This window comes from Colossoma macropomum, unplaced genomic scaffold, assembly GCF_904425465.1.
Source record: "Colossoma macropomum unplaced genomic scaffold, Colossoma_macropomum, whole genome shotgun sequence".
In the NCBI taxonomy this organism is placed as follows: domain Eukaryota; kingdom Metazoa; phylum Chordata; class Actinopteri; order Characiformes; family Serrasalmidae; genus Colossoma; species Colossoma macropomum.
Window position 1 is genome coordinate 28926777 of NW_023494801.1, and position 24017 is coordinate 28950793.

General features: G+C 41.1%; 1 protein-coding gene across 1 annotated transcript in view; it reads left to right on the forward strand.

Annotated features, from left to right (window-relative positions):
- The window catches only part of LOC118820919 (protocadherin Fat 4), a 150567-nt gene that overhangs the window by 111488 nt on the left and 15062 nt on the right, over positions 1-24017 (forward strand). Inside the window, exons 7-11 of the mRNA XM_036589258.1 lie at positions 11848-12028; positions 14218-14468; positions 14632-18987; positions 20366-20470; positions 20832-21139. Coding sequence (XP_036445151.1) covers positions 11848-12028; positions 14218-14468; positions 14632-18987; positions 20366-20470; positions 20832-21139 — 5201 coding nt within the window. The remainder of the gene's footprint in view (positions 1-11847; positions 12029-14217; positions 14469-14631; positions 18988-20365; positions 20471-20831; positions 21140-24017) is intronic.

Below are 24017 nucleotides of genomic sequence, written 5' to 3' on the forward strand. Positions count from 1 at the left end.
GCTGTACACAGTTTACAGACATCACTGCTAAAGTAAACTCACATAAAACACACTGTCTCTCTCTCATACACACACTCACACACACACATCAGTGAGTGAGCCACATCAGGTCAGTGCAGCTTGTTTTCCAGCACTGCCCTCTGACCTCCAATCAGATTAGACGGACCAGCTTAGGAAACCTAGAGTGTGTGTGTGTGTGTAACCTACAATGTGAGGCACAGTGTAGGTTACTTAACACAAGAGTGCTGACTTTGTAAAGTGGAACATATTAGTTTTGCATATAAATGCTTAAACTAAGCTCGTTCAAAGTCAGAATTGTGACTTGGACTCTATAACTTAGTTATGTTTATTTTATAAAGTAAATAATTGAACATTCCAGTCAGCATCAAAATGATTATAATGCTACTGAAACTTGTGTGAAGTTGTGAAACTTGTGAAAGTTTCTGTTTCGGTAATGACAGTTTTAACTCATTTTGAGCAGAACTCTAGCACATGACTAGCAACCACAACTTTGAATAGTTGTACACACATACAATCATAATATTTTTCATTAAAGTACAAAAAAATTACTTTATTGCAGAAAATGGGTTTCGGTAGCGACAATTCTTGATGTTCCACACTGATTTTCACACTCTGCAACACATTCACGTCCAAACAATGGGATCAAACTGCTCACCGTGTGGCCATGCAGTCTTACTTTGTGTTCCAAAATGAGGGGTGTGGCTTAAATAAGGCTCCACCTGTGTACTAAAACTCTTTAGTTTTGGCAGTGACATGGGGCAGTTATAGATAATAGATAGATACAAATGCAATTATTATTTTATTATTTAAGAGTTTAGGGCTTGGGTGAGACACCTCCCAATAGAAAGTATACTATAAATGATTATTTTGTTCATATTTAGCTTATTACTTTCTCAATTAATGCATGGGGTTTCAACAGATAGTTGAAATAGTTTCATTTATATATTTATTTACTTTTTACTTTTGCATATATTTATATATATATAAGCCAAACAGACCATCCCAGAGCCCAAACCTGTGTTTTCTGATATAGGTACATAAACAATATATAAAGCATGTGGTACATATGTATGGCCCCATGTCCTTACACTGTATAAAACCCAACCAAGGTGTGTGTTTGTATGTGTGTGTGTGTCTACCTCTCCTCATCTTTCCTCTATTACTGCCTTTCTTTTTTGTGCCAGTGAAAGAGCTGTGATTATGAAACCCAGTTATGCACATTTTCCATCGTTGTTTTCCTGTTCTCGTTGTTCTCATGTAGCACACAAACAAACAGTGCCAGTTTCCCAGCGGCAGAAAAAGCGGGACTCGTAAATTCAGTATTTGGGCTTGAGCACACAAGTCCATGATAGGCTAAAATTACAAAACTTAAACCAATATGTTGACAGTTTTTGAAACATGATTGACTCTTTACATTATTGTTCACTATTGAAATGTCAGTTTTGTCAATTTTTATCCCTGTCAGACTGGCTGTCTTCTAGGAGTGTTTACTGAGTGCAGTATCTCATTAGCTGAGGCTGAGCTGTAGTACAAGATATCAAAAAAATGAAAACAAGACCATGCAGAACACAAAGGATAGGCCTAAAACACAACACGCAGAGACTGTGAAACTGCATAAAATTACCTGCCAAAGTCAGAAAATGACAACATTTCCAATTTGAGAATTACATAATCAATTGCATAGTTACTTATGTCATAATTTACATTTGCATTTGATTAGCATTCTGTGTTGACAAGTTCGAGGTTCAAGTGTGCTTTCAAGTTTTTGGTGTTTGTTTTTGATGTCAACAAATGATGAAAATATGGCAAAAACAGAAAGGATGGTTTTTCGTTCCATAAAACAAGACTGTACACACTACAATAACTTTTCATCAATTCAAATCATAACAAAATCTCCTCGCCTACTTACAAATACAAATGTGAACCAAAAGGTTACAATCTGCACTTTCAACTGAAATTCTTGGCTAATTTTAATGAGCTATGAGCGAGAAAGAATTATTATAAAATTACTTTGTGGTTCTATTAGCGCCAGGGAAATGGGCTCCTACTATTGCTGGGGATAAGGGCCTCTGTTATTGCCAGCGATAAGGGCTTCTACAGGCTGAAATTCATCTGTATTTTGGCGTTATAAATGTGGTTTTAAGTTTGAAGGGGAGAAGCTGCACTAGGGTGGTCTGCCTAGTTGTCTCTCAGATGAGCTTTCAGGAAGCTTGAGTAGTGGAGAGCAGAGCGGAGCTGAATTTGAATTAGAATGACAGGAAGGTGAGACAGGTCTGTTTTTCTGGGTGGGTGTGTTTGTATGTGAAAAGTGTGAGGGGGGGATTCTGAATGAGGCAGTAAGGTCAGAAACATCTGACCGTACATTCGGATTGGTCAGAGAGTCAAAAATAAGTCTGCAGCCTGCAGTCTAGCTGTCAGTGTGATACAACAATGAGAGTGGCAGCTCTGTGTTGCACCGGACTTGCGTAAGTCGAAACACAAGTTATTGGTCAAAACACAAGTTAGTTTCGACCAATCGTTTTACTAAATTCAGTTGCATCACCAACCCTTACGTCAACAAACTACAAACACAGTTCTAAAAAAGTTAGGACAGTAGGTAAAATGCACATGAAAACAGAAATCTACTTTGATCTGTTTTTGGACAAAAACAGTATAAAGACAAGATTTGTAATGGTGAACATGTGCTCATTCAGAAATTAATGCCTGCAAAACAGTCCAAAAAAGTTGGCAATTTAAGACTTGGAACATTGTGAAATGTTCTAACAACATCTTAAACAGGTGATGCAATCATGCTTGGGCATAAAAGCAGCATCCAGGAATGGCCAAGTCCTTTATGAGGGAGTTTTCTTGGAAAATCAAAGAAAGATATGACTTTCCCACAGAAGCAACAAGATTTTCCTGACTGTAAATTGCTTTTTACAAAAGCTCTGCATATATATATATATATATATATATATATTATTAATCAATTAATCTTCCATTTAAAATTCAGTGCATATTGTTATAGCTATAGGATTGGAAAATCAAATAAGCTTCATCAGAATGTATTTATTACTTTTAGTAATTCAGTACTATTATAGAACTAGTATCCAGTACATCCAGTAAGAGCAACAGTTCCAACTCCTCCATGAATTCAGCCTGTCGCTTTCATACCGCTATGCTTCATCTCATAGATTTCTTGTATTTTTCCTGCGAGCACAGTCATATGTATTCTATATAAAAGGTCAAAATTACTAACTTGTATCTAACTATATATGTATATATATATATATATATATATATATATATATATATATATGCAAGTGCACCTCATGCACTGGATATTACATCATGCACTGGATATTACGTTGAATTATTTACACATATATAATACATCTGAGATATATTATTATTATATATAGGTACTGTTCTTTTAAAGAGTGTGTATGTGTGTGTGTGTGTTTAGGGGGGATGGTTTAGGTGGGCTAGATTATCATGGATTAGCTTTTGTACAAAACAAATCAGCTCTTGAATCAGGCCTTGTTTGTGTGGGAGGGTTATTTGGGTCCACCGTGTCTCTGGTTCATGTTCAGAACCTCTTGCCCTCTCTCGTCCCGCTCATAAACAGGTAATGACCTCACTTCCTGCTAAAAAAGCAAAACCTTTGGACGCAGGCCAGCGGCCTCCAGGAACAAAACAAAAACTCCGTCCTTCGAGCGCTTCTGGATTCGAAACGAGGCAAACGAGGAACAATGGCGTGGAAACGGCGCTGCTATGGTTGGAGCGCCGAGACGAGGAACAGTGTTTGTGTTTGTGGCTGTGTGGTGTGGCTTTCAGAAAATGCGGCCTTGAAAGACACAAGATGTTTTTTTATTGTTTTTACAAATGACTTTAATTCGGCTGTGCTTGCCAAGGGGACCTACACTATTGTGAAAGTCTATGAAAAATGCTAACTACTGATTTTTAAGTGACAATTCCCATAGACAGATGCAGCTGCACACCAGATACAGATTGTTCTCCATGTGCTGAAAACGCACCTCATTTTAATCAGTGGTTTTAATGGCTGTAATAAAAAAAAAATATTTGTTAATAAGCTGGAAGCCCAGAGAGAGAGAGAGAGAGAGAGAGAGGGAGCGAGAGAGAGAGTGTTTGGGCTTGTTAGGTTCTGTGAGACAGGCCTCAGAAACTGGCAGTCAGTGAGCGCTGATAAACAAACACGTTAGCAGATTTGTTTGTTTACCGTAAAGGATCAAAGGCAGTCACCTGATCTTCTAATCTACCTGAAATGATGATTCACTGCATACCTGTCACGTTCACACACACCTGTCAGTGAATGTGTGTATGAGTATGCCTGTGTGGGTGGGTGTATATCTACACTCATAGGCGCCAACTATAGGGGGCACATTGAGGGATTGGCCCCCCAAAACTGAACAGGGAGGTGAGGGCAACACCCCTCCAGTTGTAGCGCTAAGCTTGAGAAAAAACATGATAGAAAAGTTTACAAGTAGCTGCTATACTGAAACGGCATAAGAGCAGACAAACAGCAGAAGGGTGTGGTTGGTAGCATCGCCGATAGCCAGGCGAACTGACCATTGTAAACCTAAAGGAGGGCAAACGTGGATCTAATAGTATCTCTGTAAGTCATTTTTTTCTATAATGTTACTATCAATTAGTTAGCGACTACTTTCCCTCATCTTCGCTTTACTGTAACAGTATAATTACAAATTTGTAAGATAAAAAAAATAGAAAACAAATTATTACAGTTATTTGCAAATATTCCCCTATGATTCCTGCTCTTACATATACATTCCTCCCCAGACTTAAATGTCTGTCATCAGATTAAGTCTTTCAAACTTTCAAACTAGCTGGATTTTTTGGGAAAACCATCGAGGAACCCGGTGCGATGGGGAAAGAACCAACGTGGATGTGGAAAACATCCGTTTTTCCGGATTCTGTAGCAACCTTTCATGCCTAAAGTCTCAACTGTTAAATATAGTTTCACTATAGCAGCTGTTTTCAGACTTTCTATGAAGATTTACTGTCCCAAAAGAAGGAATTTACATCCTAATCTGATGATAAGGACAAAAATTGGGACAAAAAAATTCCTTCTTGTTAATACCCTCAGTGTCTATAAGTCAAACGATTATAGACTCCTGCTCACCTTTCTTCTGAAATCAAGGGTATTAATTGCTGCAGTAACAGCCTCTACTCTTCTGGGATAGCTTTACACTGGATCAGTGTCTAGACTGAAGATCTACTTCCTGTGGAGTTTAGCTTTAACCAGCATCTAATTGCCCCTTACCTAACACTAATACATCTGATATAGCCAAAGAAAGACTTCTTAAGAAGTTAATTAACTGGAGCAGGTGTGGCAGAATGTGGTTGGAATTAGATGTTGGAACATTGCTGTAAGAATTTTAGTGCATTCAACCATGAGAACATTAGTAAGGTTAGGTACTGATGTTGGATGATCACTCCAGCTCACCCCAAAGATATTGGATGAAACTCTATCACTCCAGAGAACACAGTAGAATTGTTCAAAAGCCTAGTGCTTGGGGGCTTTATACCCCTCTAGCCCATGCCTGGCTTTGGGCATGGTGACCTTAGGCTCAGATGCTTCACTCACATGTGCATGGAGCATCTGATATGTACACTATACACAGCTGGCCACAACTATTTTATATGCCATTTTATGCGTTCCATTCTGATTGGTTCATTGTGATTACACTTCCATGCAGTACATTGTATCTGTCTGACAGGAAGCAAATGTTTGCAAGCAGTTGCCCACTTGTCATGCCATGACTGAGCCTTTTGAAGTACTGTAGTTGGATTCAAAGAATTTGGGAAGCTCACATCATTGCGTCTTAAAAAGCCCAAATACTACTCTGACTATAAGAGCTAGGCCTTCAATTCAGGTCATCAATGTTAAAATCCCACCTTCACTAAAATGCTATTTTCTAGTTTGTCAGCACTAAGCTAAGTGTGATTCGTATGAACATTTTTCGGCCATGCTAGATTAAACACAGACTTTTGAAGCTTTTAAAAGACATTCCATATTTAACTTGAAGCGTGTGACAGATACATTAGCATCTATCTTGTAGCAGTTTCACAATGACTTTTCAGTAATGTGTTCTGGTATAGAGCTGTTTTCTGTTTGTAACAAGTCACTGATTAGTTTACTTTTTTCTTACAAAATTGGTCCTGCCTGCTGAAAATCAAAACATGATTGATCGATTCCTCTGTGACTCACATGCTGATAGTTAATCCAACTCCTTAGGCCTTCTCTTCAGCTCCCGAAGTTCTATCCAGTTGTACGTCAATCTATAGACACCAAAAAAAAACAATTCCTGTTTGGCCAGATTTTCTGCAAGCTGTTTCTAGGATTTAACCCATTTGTTTCCATCCAGAACAGAACAGTAAAGTAAATGCTCACATGATTCTGTTGAATAAAAAATAAACTAAAATGTACAGGTATTTTTAGTTCCCAGATATTATTAGGCCTTCTGTGAAGGCCCACAAGGCCCTGAGGGCTTTTGCTTGTCAGTCAAACAGCCCTTTCCTATCAAAGTAGCCGGTTCATGGTTATGTTATGGGACGGAACACATCAGACTGTTTGAGGATAGGAAGGCTGGTGTGTGAGTTTAGATGATCTTACTCTCATGTGTGGCTGCTCCAGAGCATTCAGTTGGCAATGTTTTTCTATGGAGATTACACAGTCTAAAGTAGCTAAATTTGCTAATTAGATTAAGTGTCTGGATACTTTTGAATGTGTAGCATGAATATGTATGTATGTGTGAGTGTGTGTGGTTGTGTATGTGTGTGTGTGCAGTTTTATGATTTCAAGCTGCACAATACAAAGAAAGTGCAGAGAGAATGATGACTCACGCTACAGTGATCTGGCAGTTAGGGTTATGGTTGGCGATAATTGTCTCTGGAATGTTTGATTTGGAATTGTTTACTTTTGTTTATAGATGCGTGTGTGTGTTTATATGTGTGTGTGTGTGTGTGTGTGTGTGTGTGTGTGTGTGTGTGTGTGTGTGTTCACGTGCATGTTTTTTGTACTCTGGTGATTTTGTTTTGCCCTGTGGTCCAGCAGCTCAGTGCATTCTGAAGAAAAGATGCTGCAAATTCAGCAATGTTTTCAAGTGAAGGCGACACACACACACACACACACACACACACACGCACGGGATGTTCTCCCTGTTTAATCACGTTTCCTGAATGTAGCCACATGCTCCACAAATGCTAATTCTAATCTGGCAATATGCTAATCCCTTTGTCATCCAAATGAGGATGAGAGGAGATTTAGCAACGCGCTAAAGGTTTATGAACACATGTTATTAATTACACTAATCCGGAATAATCCACAAATAACCCAGGGCCTCCAGCTCATCCCAAATCTCCAGAGAACGGCTCTTTTGTTGCTTCTCTTTCATTTTGCGCTTCTTTCGGTCGTTTCATGTCTCTCTGTTGTCTTTTTGTGGTTCTGATTCTTTGCTTTGTGCTGAGTGAGGATACAGAGAGGAGCAGCTCTGTGTCTCAAACTAACAGACTGAATTCAGCACAAATCATTGATCACTTTCAGTTACAGGGAGAGGCAGCGTTTCATTCTCTTTATCACACTCTCTCTCTTTTTCTGTCGACCTTTTTCTTAATTTTTTCTTTGTTTATTTGTCTGTTTGTTTCTTTCTTTCTTTCTTTCTTTCTTTCTGTCTTTCTTTCAGCTCCATTTGTTTCTTTTTTCTTTCCTTCTTTCTTGCTTTCTTTCTCATTCCGTCTCCAAGTATTTGTCTGTTTCATGTTTGTTTGTTTCTTCTTTTCTGTCGTTTTCTCTCTATTTTTGTCTCCTTTTTTCCATCTATTTTCTATTTTCTTTCTTTCATTTTGTTCTTGCTATTGTTCTTTTTTCTTTCCTTCTTTCTCATTCCATCTCCAAGTATTTGTTTGTTTTATGTTTGTTTGTTTCTTATTTTCTGTTGTTTTCTCTCTATTTTTGTCTGTTTTATGTTCTCTTGTTCTTTCTTTCTTTCTTTCTTTCTTTCTTTCTTTCTTTCTTTCTTTCTTTCTTTTTTCTTTCTTTCTTTCTTTTTCTTACTTTTACTTTCTTTCCTTCTTCCTTCTCATTCTATCAAAGTATTTGTTTGTTTTATGTTTGTTTCTACTTTTCCGTCATGTTCTATTTTTTATTTTTCTCTTTTTTCTGTCACTTTTCCTTTTTCTTTTCTATCCCAACTCCCTTTCTTTCATTCTTTCTTGCTTTCTTCTGTCCTTTTCATAGTTCTTGCTTCATGTTTCTTTCTCTTTTATCTTCTTTCTCTTTCTCTTTCTTTGTCATTCTTTCTTTCTGTTTTTCTGAATCTTTTTCATTCTTTCTCTCTCTTTTCCTCTTTATTTCTTTCTCTATACTTCTTTCTTCTGTCTTATTCTTCCTTCTCTGTTCTTCTTTCTGCAGTAGCATCCTTCTCCTGACTTCTGTGCTGCAGCTACTTTCCATGTTCTTTCTTTTCTAGTTTTTGTCTTCTATTGATGTAGCTTTATCTCTATAGACGCAGGGAGGCTGGCTTCATCACTCACCGGAGGGGGGAACACACATGGATTTCTTTTTTTTTTGCTGAAAATAGCAGATTCTCCTCCTCCGACTGCGCTGAGTAACTTTGCAGAGAGCTTCCCGGCTTTAAATAGAGTCAGATGCACACACACAGTGTGATTACTGCTGCGGTTCCCCATAGCCCCCTGCAGCAAACTCTATATTTAAACCTCACCAGCGGTTTGGAAGCTCCCCCCACCCCCCGATCCACCCAGAGCTCCTGGAGATTATGCTGCGTTATTGTGTGCTTTTTGATTGTGCTGTTTCATCACAGCGTAGGACGCTGATCTGGCAGCGAAAGATACTGCTCCTAAAAAAACAGATGGCTGCTTTTTCTAACTCTGATCACAGCATACGAAAGATGTTTCAGATTATAAACTCACGATAATCCCAAGGTGTTTTGGAACTGACCATCTGCCTGGGCCAAGACAGAGTTAAAGCTGTCAATCTAATAGACAGTGCAGTACAGCACAGTACAGTTATCAGAATCTGTAACTGTCCAGGCCATGATCATGGTCATACCTGTGTCCGTTTCCCATCACAAAATTTCGGAAGTTGTGTAGTGGTCACAATATTTCCCACATGCTTTTGGTCACATTGCTCATATTTCTAGCTTTGCCTGTTCTCTGACAGTTGTGTTTTACCAATCAATAGCCAGCACTATTTCTAGTTATACCTGTCCTGTGCCATGTATGCTTGACCAATCAATAGTCTGTAGCTCCACTTATTCAGTGAGGATTGTGTTTGACCAATCAATAGTCTGCAGTATTTCAAGCTCTACCCAATCTGTGACGTTTATGTTTGATAAACAATAGGCTACACTATTTCTCGCTCCACTCATTATATGACGTTTATGTCTGACCAATCAGTAGGCTACACTATTTCTAGGTCTATCCATTTTGTGATATCTGTGTTTGACCAGTCATTGGGCTGCACTATTTCCAGTGCCATTCATCCAGTGACGATTGTGTTTGACTATTTAATGGTCTGCACTGTTTCGAGCTCCATCTATTCTCTGACATCTGTGTTTGACCAATCAATGGCCTGCAATACTTCTAGTGCCAACCATTCTTGACCAATCGATGGTCTGCAATATTTCTAGCTCCACCCATTCTGTGACGACTGTGTTTGACCAATCAGTGGTCTGCACTATTTCTGGCTCCACCAGTTCTGTGATGACTGTGTTTGACCAATCAGTGGTCTGCACTATTTCAAGCTCCACCCATTCTGTGATGACTGTGTTTGACAAATCGATGGTCTGCACTATTTCTAGCTCCACCCATTCTGTAATGATGGTGTTTGACCAATCAATGGTCTACACTATTTCACACTCCACCCATTCTGTGAGGACTGTGTTTGACCAATCAATGGTCCACACTATTTCAAGCTCAACCCTTTCTGTGAGGATTGTGTATGACCAATCAATGGTCTGCACTATTTCTAGGTCCACCCATTCTGTAACGACTGTGCTTATCCAATCAATGGTCTGCACTATTTCAAGCTCCACCCCTTATGTGACGGCTGTGTTTGACCAATCAGTGGTCTGCACTATTTCTAGGTCCATCCATTATGTGAGACTGTGTTTGACCAATCAGTGGTCTGCACTATTTCTAACTCCACCCATTATGTGATATTTATGTTTTACCAATCAGTGATCTGCAATATTTCTAGCTCCACCTAATTTGTGACAATTTTGTTTCAATGGTGTGCATTATTTCCAGCTCAGTTCTGTGATTGCTGTGTTTAACCAATATGTTTTTGGTTCTCTAAAGAACCTTTCAATGGAAGAAAGAACCTAGGAAGTTCTAGGAAGAGCCCTGACATAAATATGAAAGTTTTTATACCTTTTAAAAAGATTCACAAAGCTCTTTTTAAAACAGCGTTCTTTAGGTAACCAAAAATGTTCTTTAATGGCATTGCTTAAAGAACCCTTTGTAGCACTTTTTTAAGACTAATCTTTTGTATTTCTTGCTCCACTCATACCTCACTGTCCAGTGCAAGAGCACTATAAGAGATCTCTATGCAGTAATATGGGCATTCTGTAATATGAAGCAGTCAGATTCTGCCATCATGAATTCCACAATTACGTTTGCATTTGGCCCATTTTCATGACCAAATTGAGGACATCCATGCACTGACTGGAAGAAGACAGTTAATCCCACATCTCTGTAATTCAATTTTGATTTGTTTTGCTAGAAATCATCAAATGATTTGCTTGAATTTGAAACATGCTTCCCTTCCCCTCACTGATACTGGCAACCATTAGATAAAGCATGCAGTCTGTGCTGTGCTGTGATGGACCTCAACTCAACTCAAAGAAGCTTTACTAGTGTGACCATAGTATGTTGCTTTCAAAAGTATGTAGATCTGTTGTTCATACGTGAGGCTTTTAATCAGGCTCAGGATTCACACATATAGTACTGAGTAAACATCAGAGACCACCCTATATTAATTTAATTTCCAGTCTAAACGCCATTATGTAGAAGTTACTCATAAAGCAGAAAACATACGTTTAACAGGAAATTACATAAAAGCCTTTCCAACTAAATATTTCAACTATATATATATATATATATATATATATATATATATATATATATATATATATATAAAACAACATATATTTATTTTTAAAATAAATTATATAACTACAAAAATATATTTTGTTCAGTATTTTCTGTCCTTTCAGGAGGCTCGCTTTCAGTTTTTCAAAAAAAAAATCTCCAGGGATATTTTTCCACATCTTCAAGTTCAGTCTTAGAATTTGGTTGTATTTTCTGCTTTGTTTGATTTGCAAGTTTGCTACTTTTATGTCTTTTTACACAGTAAACATTTCTTGACAGTTATACATCTTTTAAAGAAGTAAACTTTAAGTACAGTTTGCCTGATTCCCTTCCAAGTGGGCTATCTTATGTATAATATTCCCTGAGAAGTGAACAGCTTGTACTTAATGACTGTTTTGACTAGAAATTAAATGAATGATATGTCTGATTTCTGCACAGTACTGTACATGAACAATGTATGACAAGTTAATGATTTTCAATCAAATTGCATTTCTTATTTTTGGACAAGAATAGAAGAATTTAACAATTTAAAGTATAAATGTTATGATTGAAACTGCCAACTAAACATTGCTGAATCATTAAGAAGATATAATTATGTAGATTTTTAAAAAATAAAGTAACTTTTAATTGAGTCATTTTGACAACCTCAACCTTTAACTTCCTCTCTCTCTTTCTCTTATTCTCTATATCTCTCAGGTTCTCCCTCTCTCAGCGGCTCAGCGACAGTGACAGTGCTGGTGGATGATGTGAATGACATGGTGCCATTGTTCTCCTCTTCATCCTTCCACACTTCTATCCCCGAAGATGCACCGACAGGAAGTGATGTGCTGCTGGTCAATGCCTCTGATGCAGATGTGGGCCAAAATGGAGTTATTAGGTACTAGACATACTCGCAAACACACAAAAACTTAGACAAACTGTGTCACATGTATGCTGTCTCGTCAGAGATGAATATCTAGTTAACTAGTAACTCAGTTACAGCAGCTTTGTAACTGCAGTGTAGCTTCACTCAAGCAGCTGGCCCAGGCTGCCACGTAGCTATGATATAGCATCACTCTAGAAGTTCGCCCAGGCAGCCACATAGCTGCGATATAGCTTCACTCAAGCAGCCACGTAGTAGCAGTGTAGCATCATTCAAACGGCTGGACCAGGCAGCCCCTGAACTGTGGTGTAGCTCCGCTCAAGTGGCCAGCCCAAGCAGCCGCATAGTTGCGATGTAGTGTCACTCGAGCAGCCAGACCAGGCACCCTTTGAACTGCAGTGTAGCGTCGCTCAAGTTATGGTGGTATCACTCAAGCGGCTAGTCCAAACAGTCTCATAGTTGTGGTGTAGCATTGCTCGAGCGGTCAGCCCAAGAAGCCTCTGAGCCATGGGGGAAAGTCACAGGGGAAAGTCACTTCGCTATCTCGGTGGATATGATGGGAAACTGCGGCATACCCTCCGACACTGCAATAAAGAAAATCTGTGCTAGCATAGCCACTGATGCAGAACCTAATAAATACAGGTGTGTTGTTCGGCTTTCTAGTAGTTATGCTAGCTATCTGGCTTCTTTCTGCATCAGTGAGCTGATGAGAAAAAATTCAAGCGGCCAGGCCTCCAGTATCCACCTCAAAGCATTTTCGAAAGTTCCTCCTACCTTCAATGTGCATCATCAGAAGAGGGGTTTCCTAGTCTTTAAACCATAAAATCTCCTGGGACTTCTATAGCACCACTGTAGGAGGTGAGTAGGCATCTTTACAACAGATAAAGCAATGGTCACTTTTTCATTTTGGTCAGAGTGCCATTTTAAGCCCTGCACACAATCATGCAATAAAGGTGCAAACAAATCTCATAGCCTTGATATTATGGCTGGACACATTTGAACTCTCATACACACATTTACTTTAATTTCACCTTTTAAGCTTACGTAGAGGCTGCGTTCACACATTTACACAGAAGCATATGCTCAAATCAGTCAAACATCCCTCTAAACCAGCCCACGCTCCACGGGGGGTTGATGGGGGGTGAGCAGTGTGCTCCAGTTTTGCCGAAACGCTAATGAGGATGATGATGGGCAGTGACAGAGAGACCAGCGCCCAATGGGGGGGCTCTGAGGGGCTCCATCCTTCAATACACCCCCAAACTGTCCCATTACAGGATATTTGCTTCAGCCTGTTGCTCTCACCCACTCACTGATATTTCAGTGTTCGTAGTGGGTACGTAACTGGATGTCACTGTTGTTTCATCGAGGTTGTTATTTGCACTTTGTTCTCTAATTTGTTGCTTGTTTTGGTGGTGCAATTCCTGTACCACTGATGCAGGCTCGGTACAAGCTCATGTGTGTGTACATGTTCATGTCAGAGTGAGTTTACGTCAAAGAGCCAAGAGGGTGGACGCCCCAAACTGAGCAATGAAACCAGATACTCGTCGGGCCTTGCAAAAATGCTGCATTTTTGGTCAGAGGGATTCCTGGGACGTCTCTAAAAGACCATGATCCTTGTGAAGGATGACGGGAAATCTCTGAAAGAAGGAAACAAGTGAAAGCTGTTCAGTGAACTCACATAAACTTTTGTCTCTTTGTTCTAGAGCTGTAAGAAATTGTGGGTACGTTTGAGTGATTTATGGAAGTTATATTTTTGAAAAGTTTGGTTTTGTTGCCACATGTGTCCCAGTTGTGTCCTCGTGGTGTTCTGGAAGGATGAAACAGTGCCCTCCATAGGACTGCTCTGTAAATGATGGGAAAAGAACCACACAAAAGCAGACACAGCATGTCAGATATGTCTTTTTTGTTGCTTTTTCTCCAACTGCCATAAAATTGACCCAAACGTTTGCTATTGCAGTCCCTATTTTTGTCAGTATTTCTGAGAAATACTGCTTTTACTGCTGTGTTTAGTAGTATTTGTGATGGTTTATTTCTAGATGTTTTATAACCCTAAATAAGGAGCTGTACTAAAAAGTGATTCTCTATGTATTGCCATTCGTCCCTTTTGAGTTTACATATTTCATACATCGAACCCCTTTATGTCATATACAACTGTACAAAGCTAAAGTGACTGCTTGACCTTATGCATTGTGTTTCTTCCACAGTTACAGTCTGAGTGGAGGAGATGGGCAGTTCTCCATAAATCCTGCTACAGGGCAGATCATAACCAGCTCTCTGCTGGACCGGGAAACACGGAGCAGCTACCAACTGCTGGTGGTGGCATCAGATGGTGGGCAGCCGACACCCCTCTCCAGCTCAGCCATGGTGTCTGTGGTAGTGACCGACATCAACGACAATCCACCGCGATTTCACCATCACCCTTATGTCACACACATACCTGCCTCCACCTCCCCTGGTGAGTGATTAAAGAAAGGGTTAATGGACTTTGTAAAAACAAATGAAAAGGGGTAATTGAAAAATATCTTTTACAGAAAGTGTAATAATAAAATGAATGTAATTCACAGAATGTACTTGATCATCATAATTGATTCTTTTCTATCTCATTGGGTTGTGTGCAGGCTCACTAGTGTTTGCTGTAACGGTAACAGATGAAGATTCTGGCTCCAATTCTCAGCTGCACTACTCTCTCAGTGGTCGAAATTCTGAGAAGTTCAAGATCGACCCAGTCCGAGGTGCCATCACGGCCAGCGAAAAATTGACTGGCAGTTCTGAGGTCACATTTACAGTTCGTGTGAAAGATGGGGGCAGCAACCCCAAAACAGATAGCACCACTGTGACCGTGAGGTTTGTGACAGGTGGGGACTTCCCCGTTATCAAACTCAAAGACAAAAGCTTCACCTTCCCAGAAAACCAAGCCATTAACACTATCGTCACAAAGGTTTCTGGCACATCTACCAGGGCTGGGCCTTTGTCATACTACATTGCAAGCGGAAACTTGGACAACGCTTTTCATGTAGACCAGCTTTCAGGCGAGCTGTCCATCAAAAAGCCTCTGGATTTTGAGAATATTGACAAATATGTATTGTGGATAGAGGCCAGGGATCAAAGCTTTCCTCCATACTCGGCTTATGAGAAAATCGAAATTACAGTGTTGGATGTTAATGACAACAATCCTGTTTTTGAGAAAGAGCCATTCCATGCTGAGATTCTAGAGAACCTCTCCCCTCAGAGAGTGCTTGTGGTGTCCGCTCTTGATCAGGACAGTGGCCCCAATGGACATCTGGAATACACCATCATCGATGGAAACAAGGAAAACAGCTTCAGCATTAATCGTGCCACGGGAGAAATCCGCACCACTCGACCTCTGGACAGGGAGAAAGTGTCTCGATATTCTCTGAGTGTGAAAGCGTCAGACCGTGGTGCCCCACCAAGAAGCACCACAGTAAAAGTCATCATTAGTGTGCTGGATGTGAATGATAATGCTCCCAGATTCTCCAAAATCTTCAGTGCCACAGTGCCTGAGAATGCCCCTATGGGTTACACCGTTACCCGAGTGACAACTACCGACGAGGACGTGGGTGCCAACTCTGTGAGCCGCTATTCCATTAGTGACACAAGTCTTCCATTCAGCATCAACCCTAGCACAGGAGACATAACCATCAGCAGGCCTCTCAACAGAGAGGATACTGACCATTACATTGCCAAAGTCTCTGCTCACGATTCGGGCTGGACTGTCAGCACTGATGTCACCATATTTGTGACGGATATAAATGACAATGCCCCTAGATTCAGCAAACCATCCTACTACCTAGACTATCCTGAACTGACAGAGATTGGATCCTTAGTCACCCAGGTCTCTGCTACAGACCTTGATGAAGGATTCAATGGTAAAATATTCTATTTCATCAGGTCTCAGTCTGAATATTTCCGCATCAACTCAAGTACTGGAGAGATCTTTATCAAGCAGCAGCTGAAGTATCAAAACTCAACTGGCCACAGCAATGCCAATATAAACAGGCATAGTTTCATTGTGACAGCATCTGACAGAGGTGTCAAACCACTCATGAGTGAAACCACTGTGATTGTAAACATAGTTGACAGCAATGATAATCCACCTACATTTGAATCTTCCTCTTACTTCACCCCTGTCACTAAGAGCGTCAAAGTTGGTACTAAACTCATCAAAGTCACAGCACAGGATAAGAAAGACTTTGGTGTCAACTCTGAAATTGAATATATAATATCAGGGGGCAACAGTTCGAGTAAATTCCGTTTGGATAAACAGACTGGATGGGTCACAGTTGCCTCTTCTCTCACCTCTGATATAAATAAAGCTTACTTGCTTGAAATAACAGCAAGGGATAAAGGGAATCCTCCTCTTTCAGATAAAACCACTCTTAAGATTGCTGTCACAGAAGAAAACCACCACACTCCAGAGTTTTCTCAAAGCCAGGTCACTGCCACAGTGTCTGAGAGCCTGACTGTGGGTACTGCAATACGTACTCTGTCTGCAAGGGATAAAGATAAGGACAAACAAATGAATGGTCTCATCACATACAACATCTCTTCAGGTAATGACGATGGACTGTTTGCGATCAACAGTAAAACAGGAGTCTTATCTTTGGCAAAGCCCTTGGATTATGAGAAAAAGCAAAAGCATGAACTTAGAATCTCAGCTACGGATGGAGGATGGATTGCAAAGACCAGCTATGTGACAGTTAACATCCATGTTACTGATGTAAATGATAATCCGCCAGTATTTGAGCCTGATGAATATTTTCCTGTTGTGCAGGAAAATGTGCCGAGTGGCACAACTGTAGTGAAACTGAATGCCACAGATAAAGACTCCAGCCCCAATGCTGTGATGGCTTACGTCATTCAGTCCTCTGACAGTGACCTGTTTATAATAGATCCCAACACAGGAGTTATCACTACACAGGGTTTTCTTGACTATGAAGCCAAACAAGTGTATCATTTGACAGTCAAAGCCTTCAATGTGCCTGATGAAGAACGCTGTAGCTTTGCAAATGTCAACATTCAACTCAAAGGAGCCAATGAATATGTCCCCCGTTTTGTATCCAAGCAATACTACTTTGAGGTTTCAGAGGCTGCACCCAAGGGCACCATGGTTGGGGAGGTATTTGCAAGTGATAGAGACCTAGGAGAAGATGGTGTTGTCTATTACTTGATTTTTGGCAGAAGCAGGAGAAAAGGTTTTGGCATCAATAGAAACACAGGCCAGATCTATGTCACAGGACCTTTAGATCGTGAAAAGGAAGAAAAAATCTCTTTGAAAGTTCTTGCCAAAAATGCTGGAAGTATCAGAGGGGCAGATATTGATGAAGTGTTTGTGAACATCACAATCCTTGATGCCAATGATCCTCCAGTGTTTACCCAAGAGCTGTATGATGTTCAGGTGAGTGAAGGGCTGTCACCTGGAGGTCTGGTCACCTTTGTCAGTGCCGAAGACTCTGACTCTGTGCCTAGCTGGAGCAGATTCACCTACTCCATCACTACTGATCATGAGAAAAATGCTTTCACTATCAACCCACAGACTGGACAGGTGTCTGTAGCAGCTGAGCTGGACCGTGAGACTACACCTGTGTACAACCTGACGCTGTTGGCTATAGACTCAGGCTCACCTGCAGCCACAGGCACTGCCACCTTAATTGTAACTTTAGAGGATATTAATGATAATGGTCCCACCTTGCTGACAACAACTGGAGAGGTCATGGAGAACCAGAGAGCAGGAACGCCAGTGATGACCTTGAGCTCCACTGATCCAGATCTGGCACCAAATCAAGGACCTTTCTCTTACAGTCTTCTTTCAACTGGGTCAGCTGTGACTTACTTCACCTTAACCTCATCTGGGGAACTTAGCACCAGTCGAGAGATTGACCGAGAACAGATCAGTGATTTCTATCTTTCTGTGGTCATCAAGGACTCCGGTGTTCCTCAGATGTCCTCCACAGGAACTGTACATGTCAGAATTAATGACCAGAATGATAACCCTTCTCAGCCTCGCTCTGTTGAGATCTTTGTTCATTACTTTGGGAATATGTTCCCTGGAGGATCCCTGGGGATTGTGAAACCTCAAGATCCAGATATACAGGACACATTCCATTGCTCCTTGGTCCCTCCTGCTTCAAATCTGTTTAGCATACCCACAGGAACCTGCAACCTCAACTCAAACGCTCGATCCACAGATGGCACATTTGATCTGTCGGTGCGGAGCAATGATGGTGTCCATGCAGCTGTCAACAGCAATGTTCGTGTCTTCTTCATCGGATTCAGTAATGCTACAGTGGACAACAGCATACTGATTCGGCTCAGTTCCCAAAGTGTCAGCAACTTCCTCACCGATCACTACCTCAGCTTCTTGCATATTGCGAACTCACAACTAGCAGGTTTGGGTACTGGGGTGCAGCTCTATGGGGCATTTGAGTTGAACAACCAGACTTTCCTCATGGCAGCTGTCAAACGTGGTCATGGACAGTATGTCAACCCAAGTGGTGTAGCTACCTTCTTCCAAAGCATAAAAGAGGTGCTGTACCGGCAAAGTGGTGTTAAAATCGACTCTGTAGACCACGACCCCTGCACTCACAACCCTTGCCAGAACAGTGGCAGCTGCAAGCGGCGCCTTAGTGTTGGACCAGACATGAGGACAGTGGAAAGCGTCCCAGTCATTCTTGTCTCAAATCGCCCCCTACAGCCTTATGTTTGTAACTGTAAACCTGGCTACACTGGTAGTCTATGTGAAACAGACATCAACGAATGTCTTCCATCACCTTGCCACAATGGAGGGACTTGCCATAACCTTGTGGGAGGTTTTTCCTGTTCCTGTCCAGAAGGTTTCACCGGTATGGCCTGTGAGAGGGATGTCAACGAGTGTCTGTCCAATCCATGCAAGAATGGGGCACTGTGCCAAAACTTCCCCGGGGGCTTCAATTGCCTGTGTAAATCCGGATTTGCAGGTACAGTACAGCTTGTCACCTCAAGAGTCATTCAGATTTTATATGAGCAACACAACCGCAGATATTAGGCAAGGCGCATGCACACAGTCTTTGCTCACAAATCCAGCAATGTTTTGATCCAAGAAAAATATTTGCTTCCAAGCAATTGGAGAGGTGTTGTAACCCTAGCATGCGGTGATGACTGCCAAAAGCCATTTACTGTTAGGGTTACGGGTTGGGGGGTATCAGCTGTGATGCATATCAACTTGTCATGTTTACTTTAAAGGGAAAGGGATGATACAGTTTTGACCCTAATAAGGACAAAACTGTAGGTGGCCCATGAGTGCACTTGAGTCGAGTTTCACTACCTGCTTTCCACAGTTAAAAGCGTTCGTGTGTTTGTACTTTAAAGAGCTCTGTGAGTTAAGAGTTCATCTGGCCCACTGTTTCATGGAGTATTGAAGGGAAAAAGACTTCAACAGTGCTCTTCTGTTAATTGTTGAGTGTAACGCGCACATGAAAAGTGATCTAATTAGAATAGCTCCTGTAGTGTCAACACAGTGCTGTACATCACCCCTTGGTAAATGTAATGGGCAATTGAAGACTTAATAAATACAACTGTGCTGGTGTCTATAAAGGGAGTGAATGCACTTAGCCGTTCACGATAACATTAGTTTGAATCAGGTCTGTTTGGGCAGCTGCTGGCTGTAGTTTTTGGAAGGAACTCTTCAAATGCAGCCACAGCAGACGGTGTGTCTCTGGCTCACTCAAGCTTTGAGTCATTACTGTCCTTTTTTATTATGACCATAACAAACGACCACGAGCATTCACGTCTGAGGTCCCAGATAAATGAGGGCCGCTGAAGAATTACACCTATTGACTTACAGTAGTTTGCCTGCCCTTCTGCTGAACCCCCAACTTCCTGTTTTGCAGGCTTGGTTGTGGTGAAGGAATTTATGTCCCTTAAGCTATTTGTCTTATGTTGCTTCAACCAGGGAGTGCAAATGAGAATAGCTAATCTCAGACTCAGTGCATTCATGAGTTTGCATGGTCCCTACCATCTTGTGTTGATTGTATATGTTTTGTGTTGTTCATTGTGATTGTGTATTCGTTTGTGTAGTCATTTTATTGGGCCTCCCAGATCCTGTGAAGAGAGTGCAGATATACTGAGTTAATGCTGTCATGACAGGTATATATTTTCACCCGCTATTTTCTCAGAAACTCGGGTGCGTTTACAAGGTGAGAGACTTTGAGTCGTTATGTCTAGGGGGAGGGAGTAGACCAGAAATGGAGAGAACCCTGGTGGTTTCTGGGAGCCCCGTACATGAGCAGCCCTTCATCGTTTGCTTATGTCATCCTCACCTCATTCATTTTCATTTGTGCTGTTTCATGAACTCAGGGAAAACCTGTGATTCCATCATCAATTACTGTGAGTGTAACCCCTGTTTTAACGGAGGGTCCTGCCAGAGCCGTGTGGAAGGCTATTACTGTCACTGTCCGTTTGGTAAGTCATCATTCCAGCTGCAGGAGCCAGGTGTTCCAGCCCTGTGCTCAAGCAGTGTTTATCGGACTTGGCCAGATTTCAGGCCATAGTGGAAGATATCAAAATACATTAAGAGTGAAAAATGTAACCTAAAGCTCTCTGTATGCAAGGAGCTTAATGTAGCATGCTATGAGTTTATTCATTGTTATTGTTCCATTGTTGGTTGGGAATGCTCATTATTTAGTGTTATGTGACATGTGTTGGGCCTTTTTAACACATTTTGAAATGGATGTGTAACATTTGTTATATTGAAAGATTGATATTGAAGATATTAAAATGATTCTCATTTGATGATTCTCATTTACTCATTTCTGTTGCCTAGGTGTATTTGGTAAACACTGTGAACTGAACAGCTATGGATTCGAGGAGCTCTCTTACATGGAGTTTCCGAGCCTGGATCCCAACAACAACTACATCTACATTAAGTTTGCCACTCTGAAGGAGAATGCCCTGCTCATGTACAACCATGACAACCAGACCGGTGACAAGGCTGAGTTTCTGGCCTTGGAGATCTATGAGGGTAAAATGAAGTTCTCCTTCAACCTGGGGAGTGGCACGTACAAATTGATGACTATGGTTCGGGTTTCGGATGGTCAGTTCCACACGATAATAGCCAGGAGAGCTGGAATGGTGAGTCACCATTAAAATTGCTAAAATAACTTTTATTATCCATGATGATTCACTGATATTTTATTGCATGATTTTTCCATTGCATAGTTTGTTCTGTGTAGTCTATGCAAAACAGATCTTGTGTAACACAAAATTTTTTGAAGGATAGTGAAGTTGACACTGACTCGCAGTCATGTTTGGTGCTTTTCACACAATGTTACGGTCATGAGTGCCATCCAGAGATGGGTTTGTTTGAAGCCGGGGTGTTTTTGCAGCACAAAATGAAAATCAAACTGCCTATTCCAGTTGCTTTTGCTTATGGTTTCTGCTTGGCCAGTAATTACATTTGATTGCTCCTTGTCGTTTGTGATTTGCGCTCTTTAGCACTGAGATAGTAGTTTGAATTCCCTGCAACGTGCTTAGAATCCACTTGTTTTTCTGCCTTGTGCTGAATCAGAGCTGTGAGCCTCCAAACAGAAATCACCGGCTTGTCAGAAGACTCATACCGCAGGTCTCCAGCCGGATGTGAGGTCCGTCATTCAGCCTCAGAGTGCTGGGAGCGCAGCGGAAGCTGGTAAAATCGTTAAATTGTCGGGTTTTGAGATAGTGCAGAGAGACAGCCTGTGAAGGTATATTGTGAGTAACCCTGTTCTCTAGCACCATGGCACATGTGTTGGCTAGTGCACATTGGGATGTGGTGAACTTCTAAGGCTGGTTGGAGGGGTTTTGTGGAGGAGAGGAGAGGAAACGAAAGGGGCTGGACCTACAGCAAGTCCCCACGGAGGTGTAAAGAAAACCTGATCCTTGTGTTTGGAGAAGGTGATGTGGGTCATTTAGGTGGTTCTGTGTGAGTGTGTGTGTTATTTTTTTTCCCCGACGTGGATTTTGAGCAGATGTTAAAGTCATAAGCAACCCTTGGTTGTCCCCCTGTGGTTAAGGTCGAACCCAAGATGTCAAGGCTACTTTTGTTTAGTTAAGATGTTCCAGTTTGGCCCAAAGGCAGCTGCCGTTGTTTTTACTGCCCTGTTATGACTTTAGATTCTCTGTTTCTATCGTGTACATAGAAAGCATGATTTGAGGGCATATTACCAGTCCAGTAACATCACTTCATTCTACCTTTTGGAATAGAGTACACTAAATTTGCTAGCATCCAACTCAAGCAAAACTCTTCAAAAGTGACATTGTCCAAACAACCCACCCTCCAAAAGACATCTGCTTAGTTTCTTTATGGCTTGAAATGGTTGCTATTAGCAAGAATGCAGGCAAAATACATCCCAGGTCCTTGTCTGAGGCATGAATGCTATAACTTCTAAGTGAAAATTGTTGATGAAAAGTTTCAGATCATCTCTATCTTTTATTTGAAGATCTATCTTCATAGCACAGCGCGTTTACGTTAAGTTTGGGCCACAAAAATATGAGGAGTAATTGAAAGTTGACTGTATCACAGCTGGCTTCCACTGAAGATCACACATAGACACACATTAAAGAAAACTCTGCTTGGCATTAAGGCCTACTGCCATGACAAAACAAATCATAGCGTTTACAGACGTTAACACAATGCAAAACGGTTGCTCCTGATAGTTTGACGTAGGCCAAACCATTTGAACCTAATTTCGTAAGTTATTTTCCCCCCCTGAAGAAATATGTTACAGTTGTGTGGGTCTCTTGACAGGAAATCTGCCTGAGATCATTGATCTACAGTCAGATTTTGCCTGTTATACTTAATAAATGTAATTCCATGGGCCCTGAGAGCTGATCCTGGACCAGTACGGTTTGTTGCTGTGGACGATGTTCTTTGAAGTGTAGAGCAGCAGTAATAAAAAGCCCAGATGGTCGAGCCATGCGGTAACTCAACTGTATCAGTGTACACCAAACTGCAGAAGACAAATACGTCTTGTTTCCATCCTTGGTTTGTTTTCTCGTAGCAGTATTTCACTGGCTGAACCCTCAGCTCTGCGTTAGCGATTAGCAACGGGGGCTTTCGTGGGCCTCTGACGGTCTGTGTCCCCCGCGCTCGCCATGTTTACCCAGAGGCCTGTGTGGGCACGGAGCCTCGCCCCCGTTTTTCAACACCTTTGCGCTCTTTCCATCTCTCTTGCCACCCCCTTTTTTTTTCTCTCTCTGTTTTTGGCTAAGCCTCATAAACCACAGAGTTACAGGGCTGGATACAATGGCTGCTAGGAGCCTGTTTGTTTAAGGAGAGAGAAGAATGATGTTTCTATTAAACTTACCGTAACTCTTTATTTCGTTCACAACAATCCTCCCAATCGGATTTCTCCTCATATGAACTTCAGCTGGACTTGCTGAGGTCACCTGAGGCGTCTCAGCTTAAACGAGTAGCCTATTCAAAAAGGCTAATATTGCTAACAAAGAATGAAAGCTAATAGCAGCCATTTAGCAGTACATGCTTATATACATTAGGACATTCCCAGTAATCGTTAGCATTGATAGCATTGCTGGTATTACTTTAATAAGGCTCTACACTAACACATTTGTCATGTTTTTATTAAATATGAATTTGTTTTGTCACAACAGTGAGCCTTAAAGGGGAGTTTTTCCCATTGTATTTCTTTCTGATCCATTCACAAATGCTAATGTCACTAACAAAGAAAGAAAGCTAATAGTCTAGCAATATGCAAATGAGAATATGCTTACGTTGCCAACATCTCTTAATTGTTAGCATTGCTAGCAATGCTAGTATTTCTTTAATAAGGCTCCACACCAACCAGCTTTGTCATATTTTTTATTGACATCCATGTAGTTTTTCTTTTTTGTAACAATCTTCGTGGTCTGAGTTCTCCTCATGTGAACTTCGGCTGGGTCACCTTTGGTTTCTCGGCTTAAATACGTAGTCCATCCAAAAATGACAGCATTGCTAACAAAGAAAGAAAGCCCATAG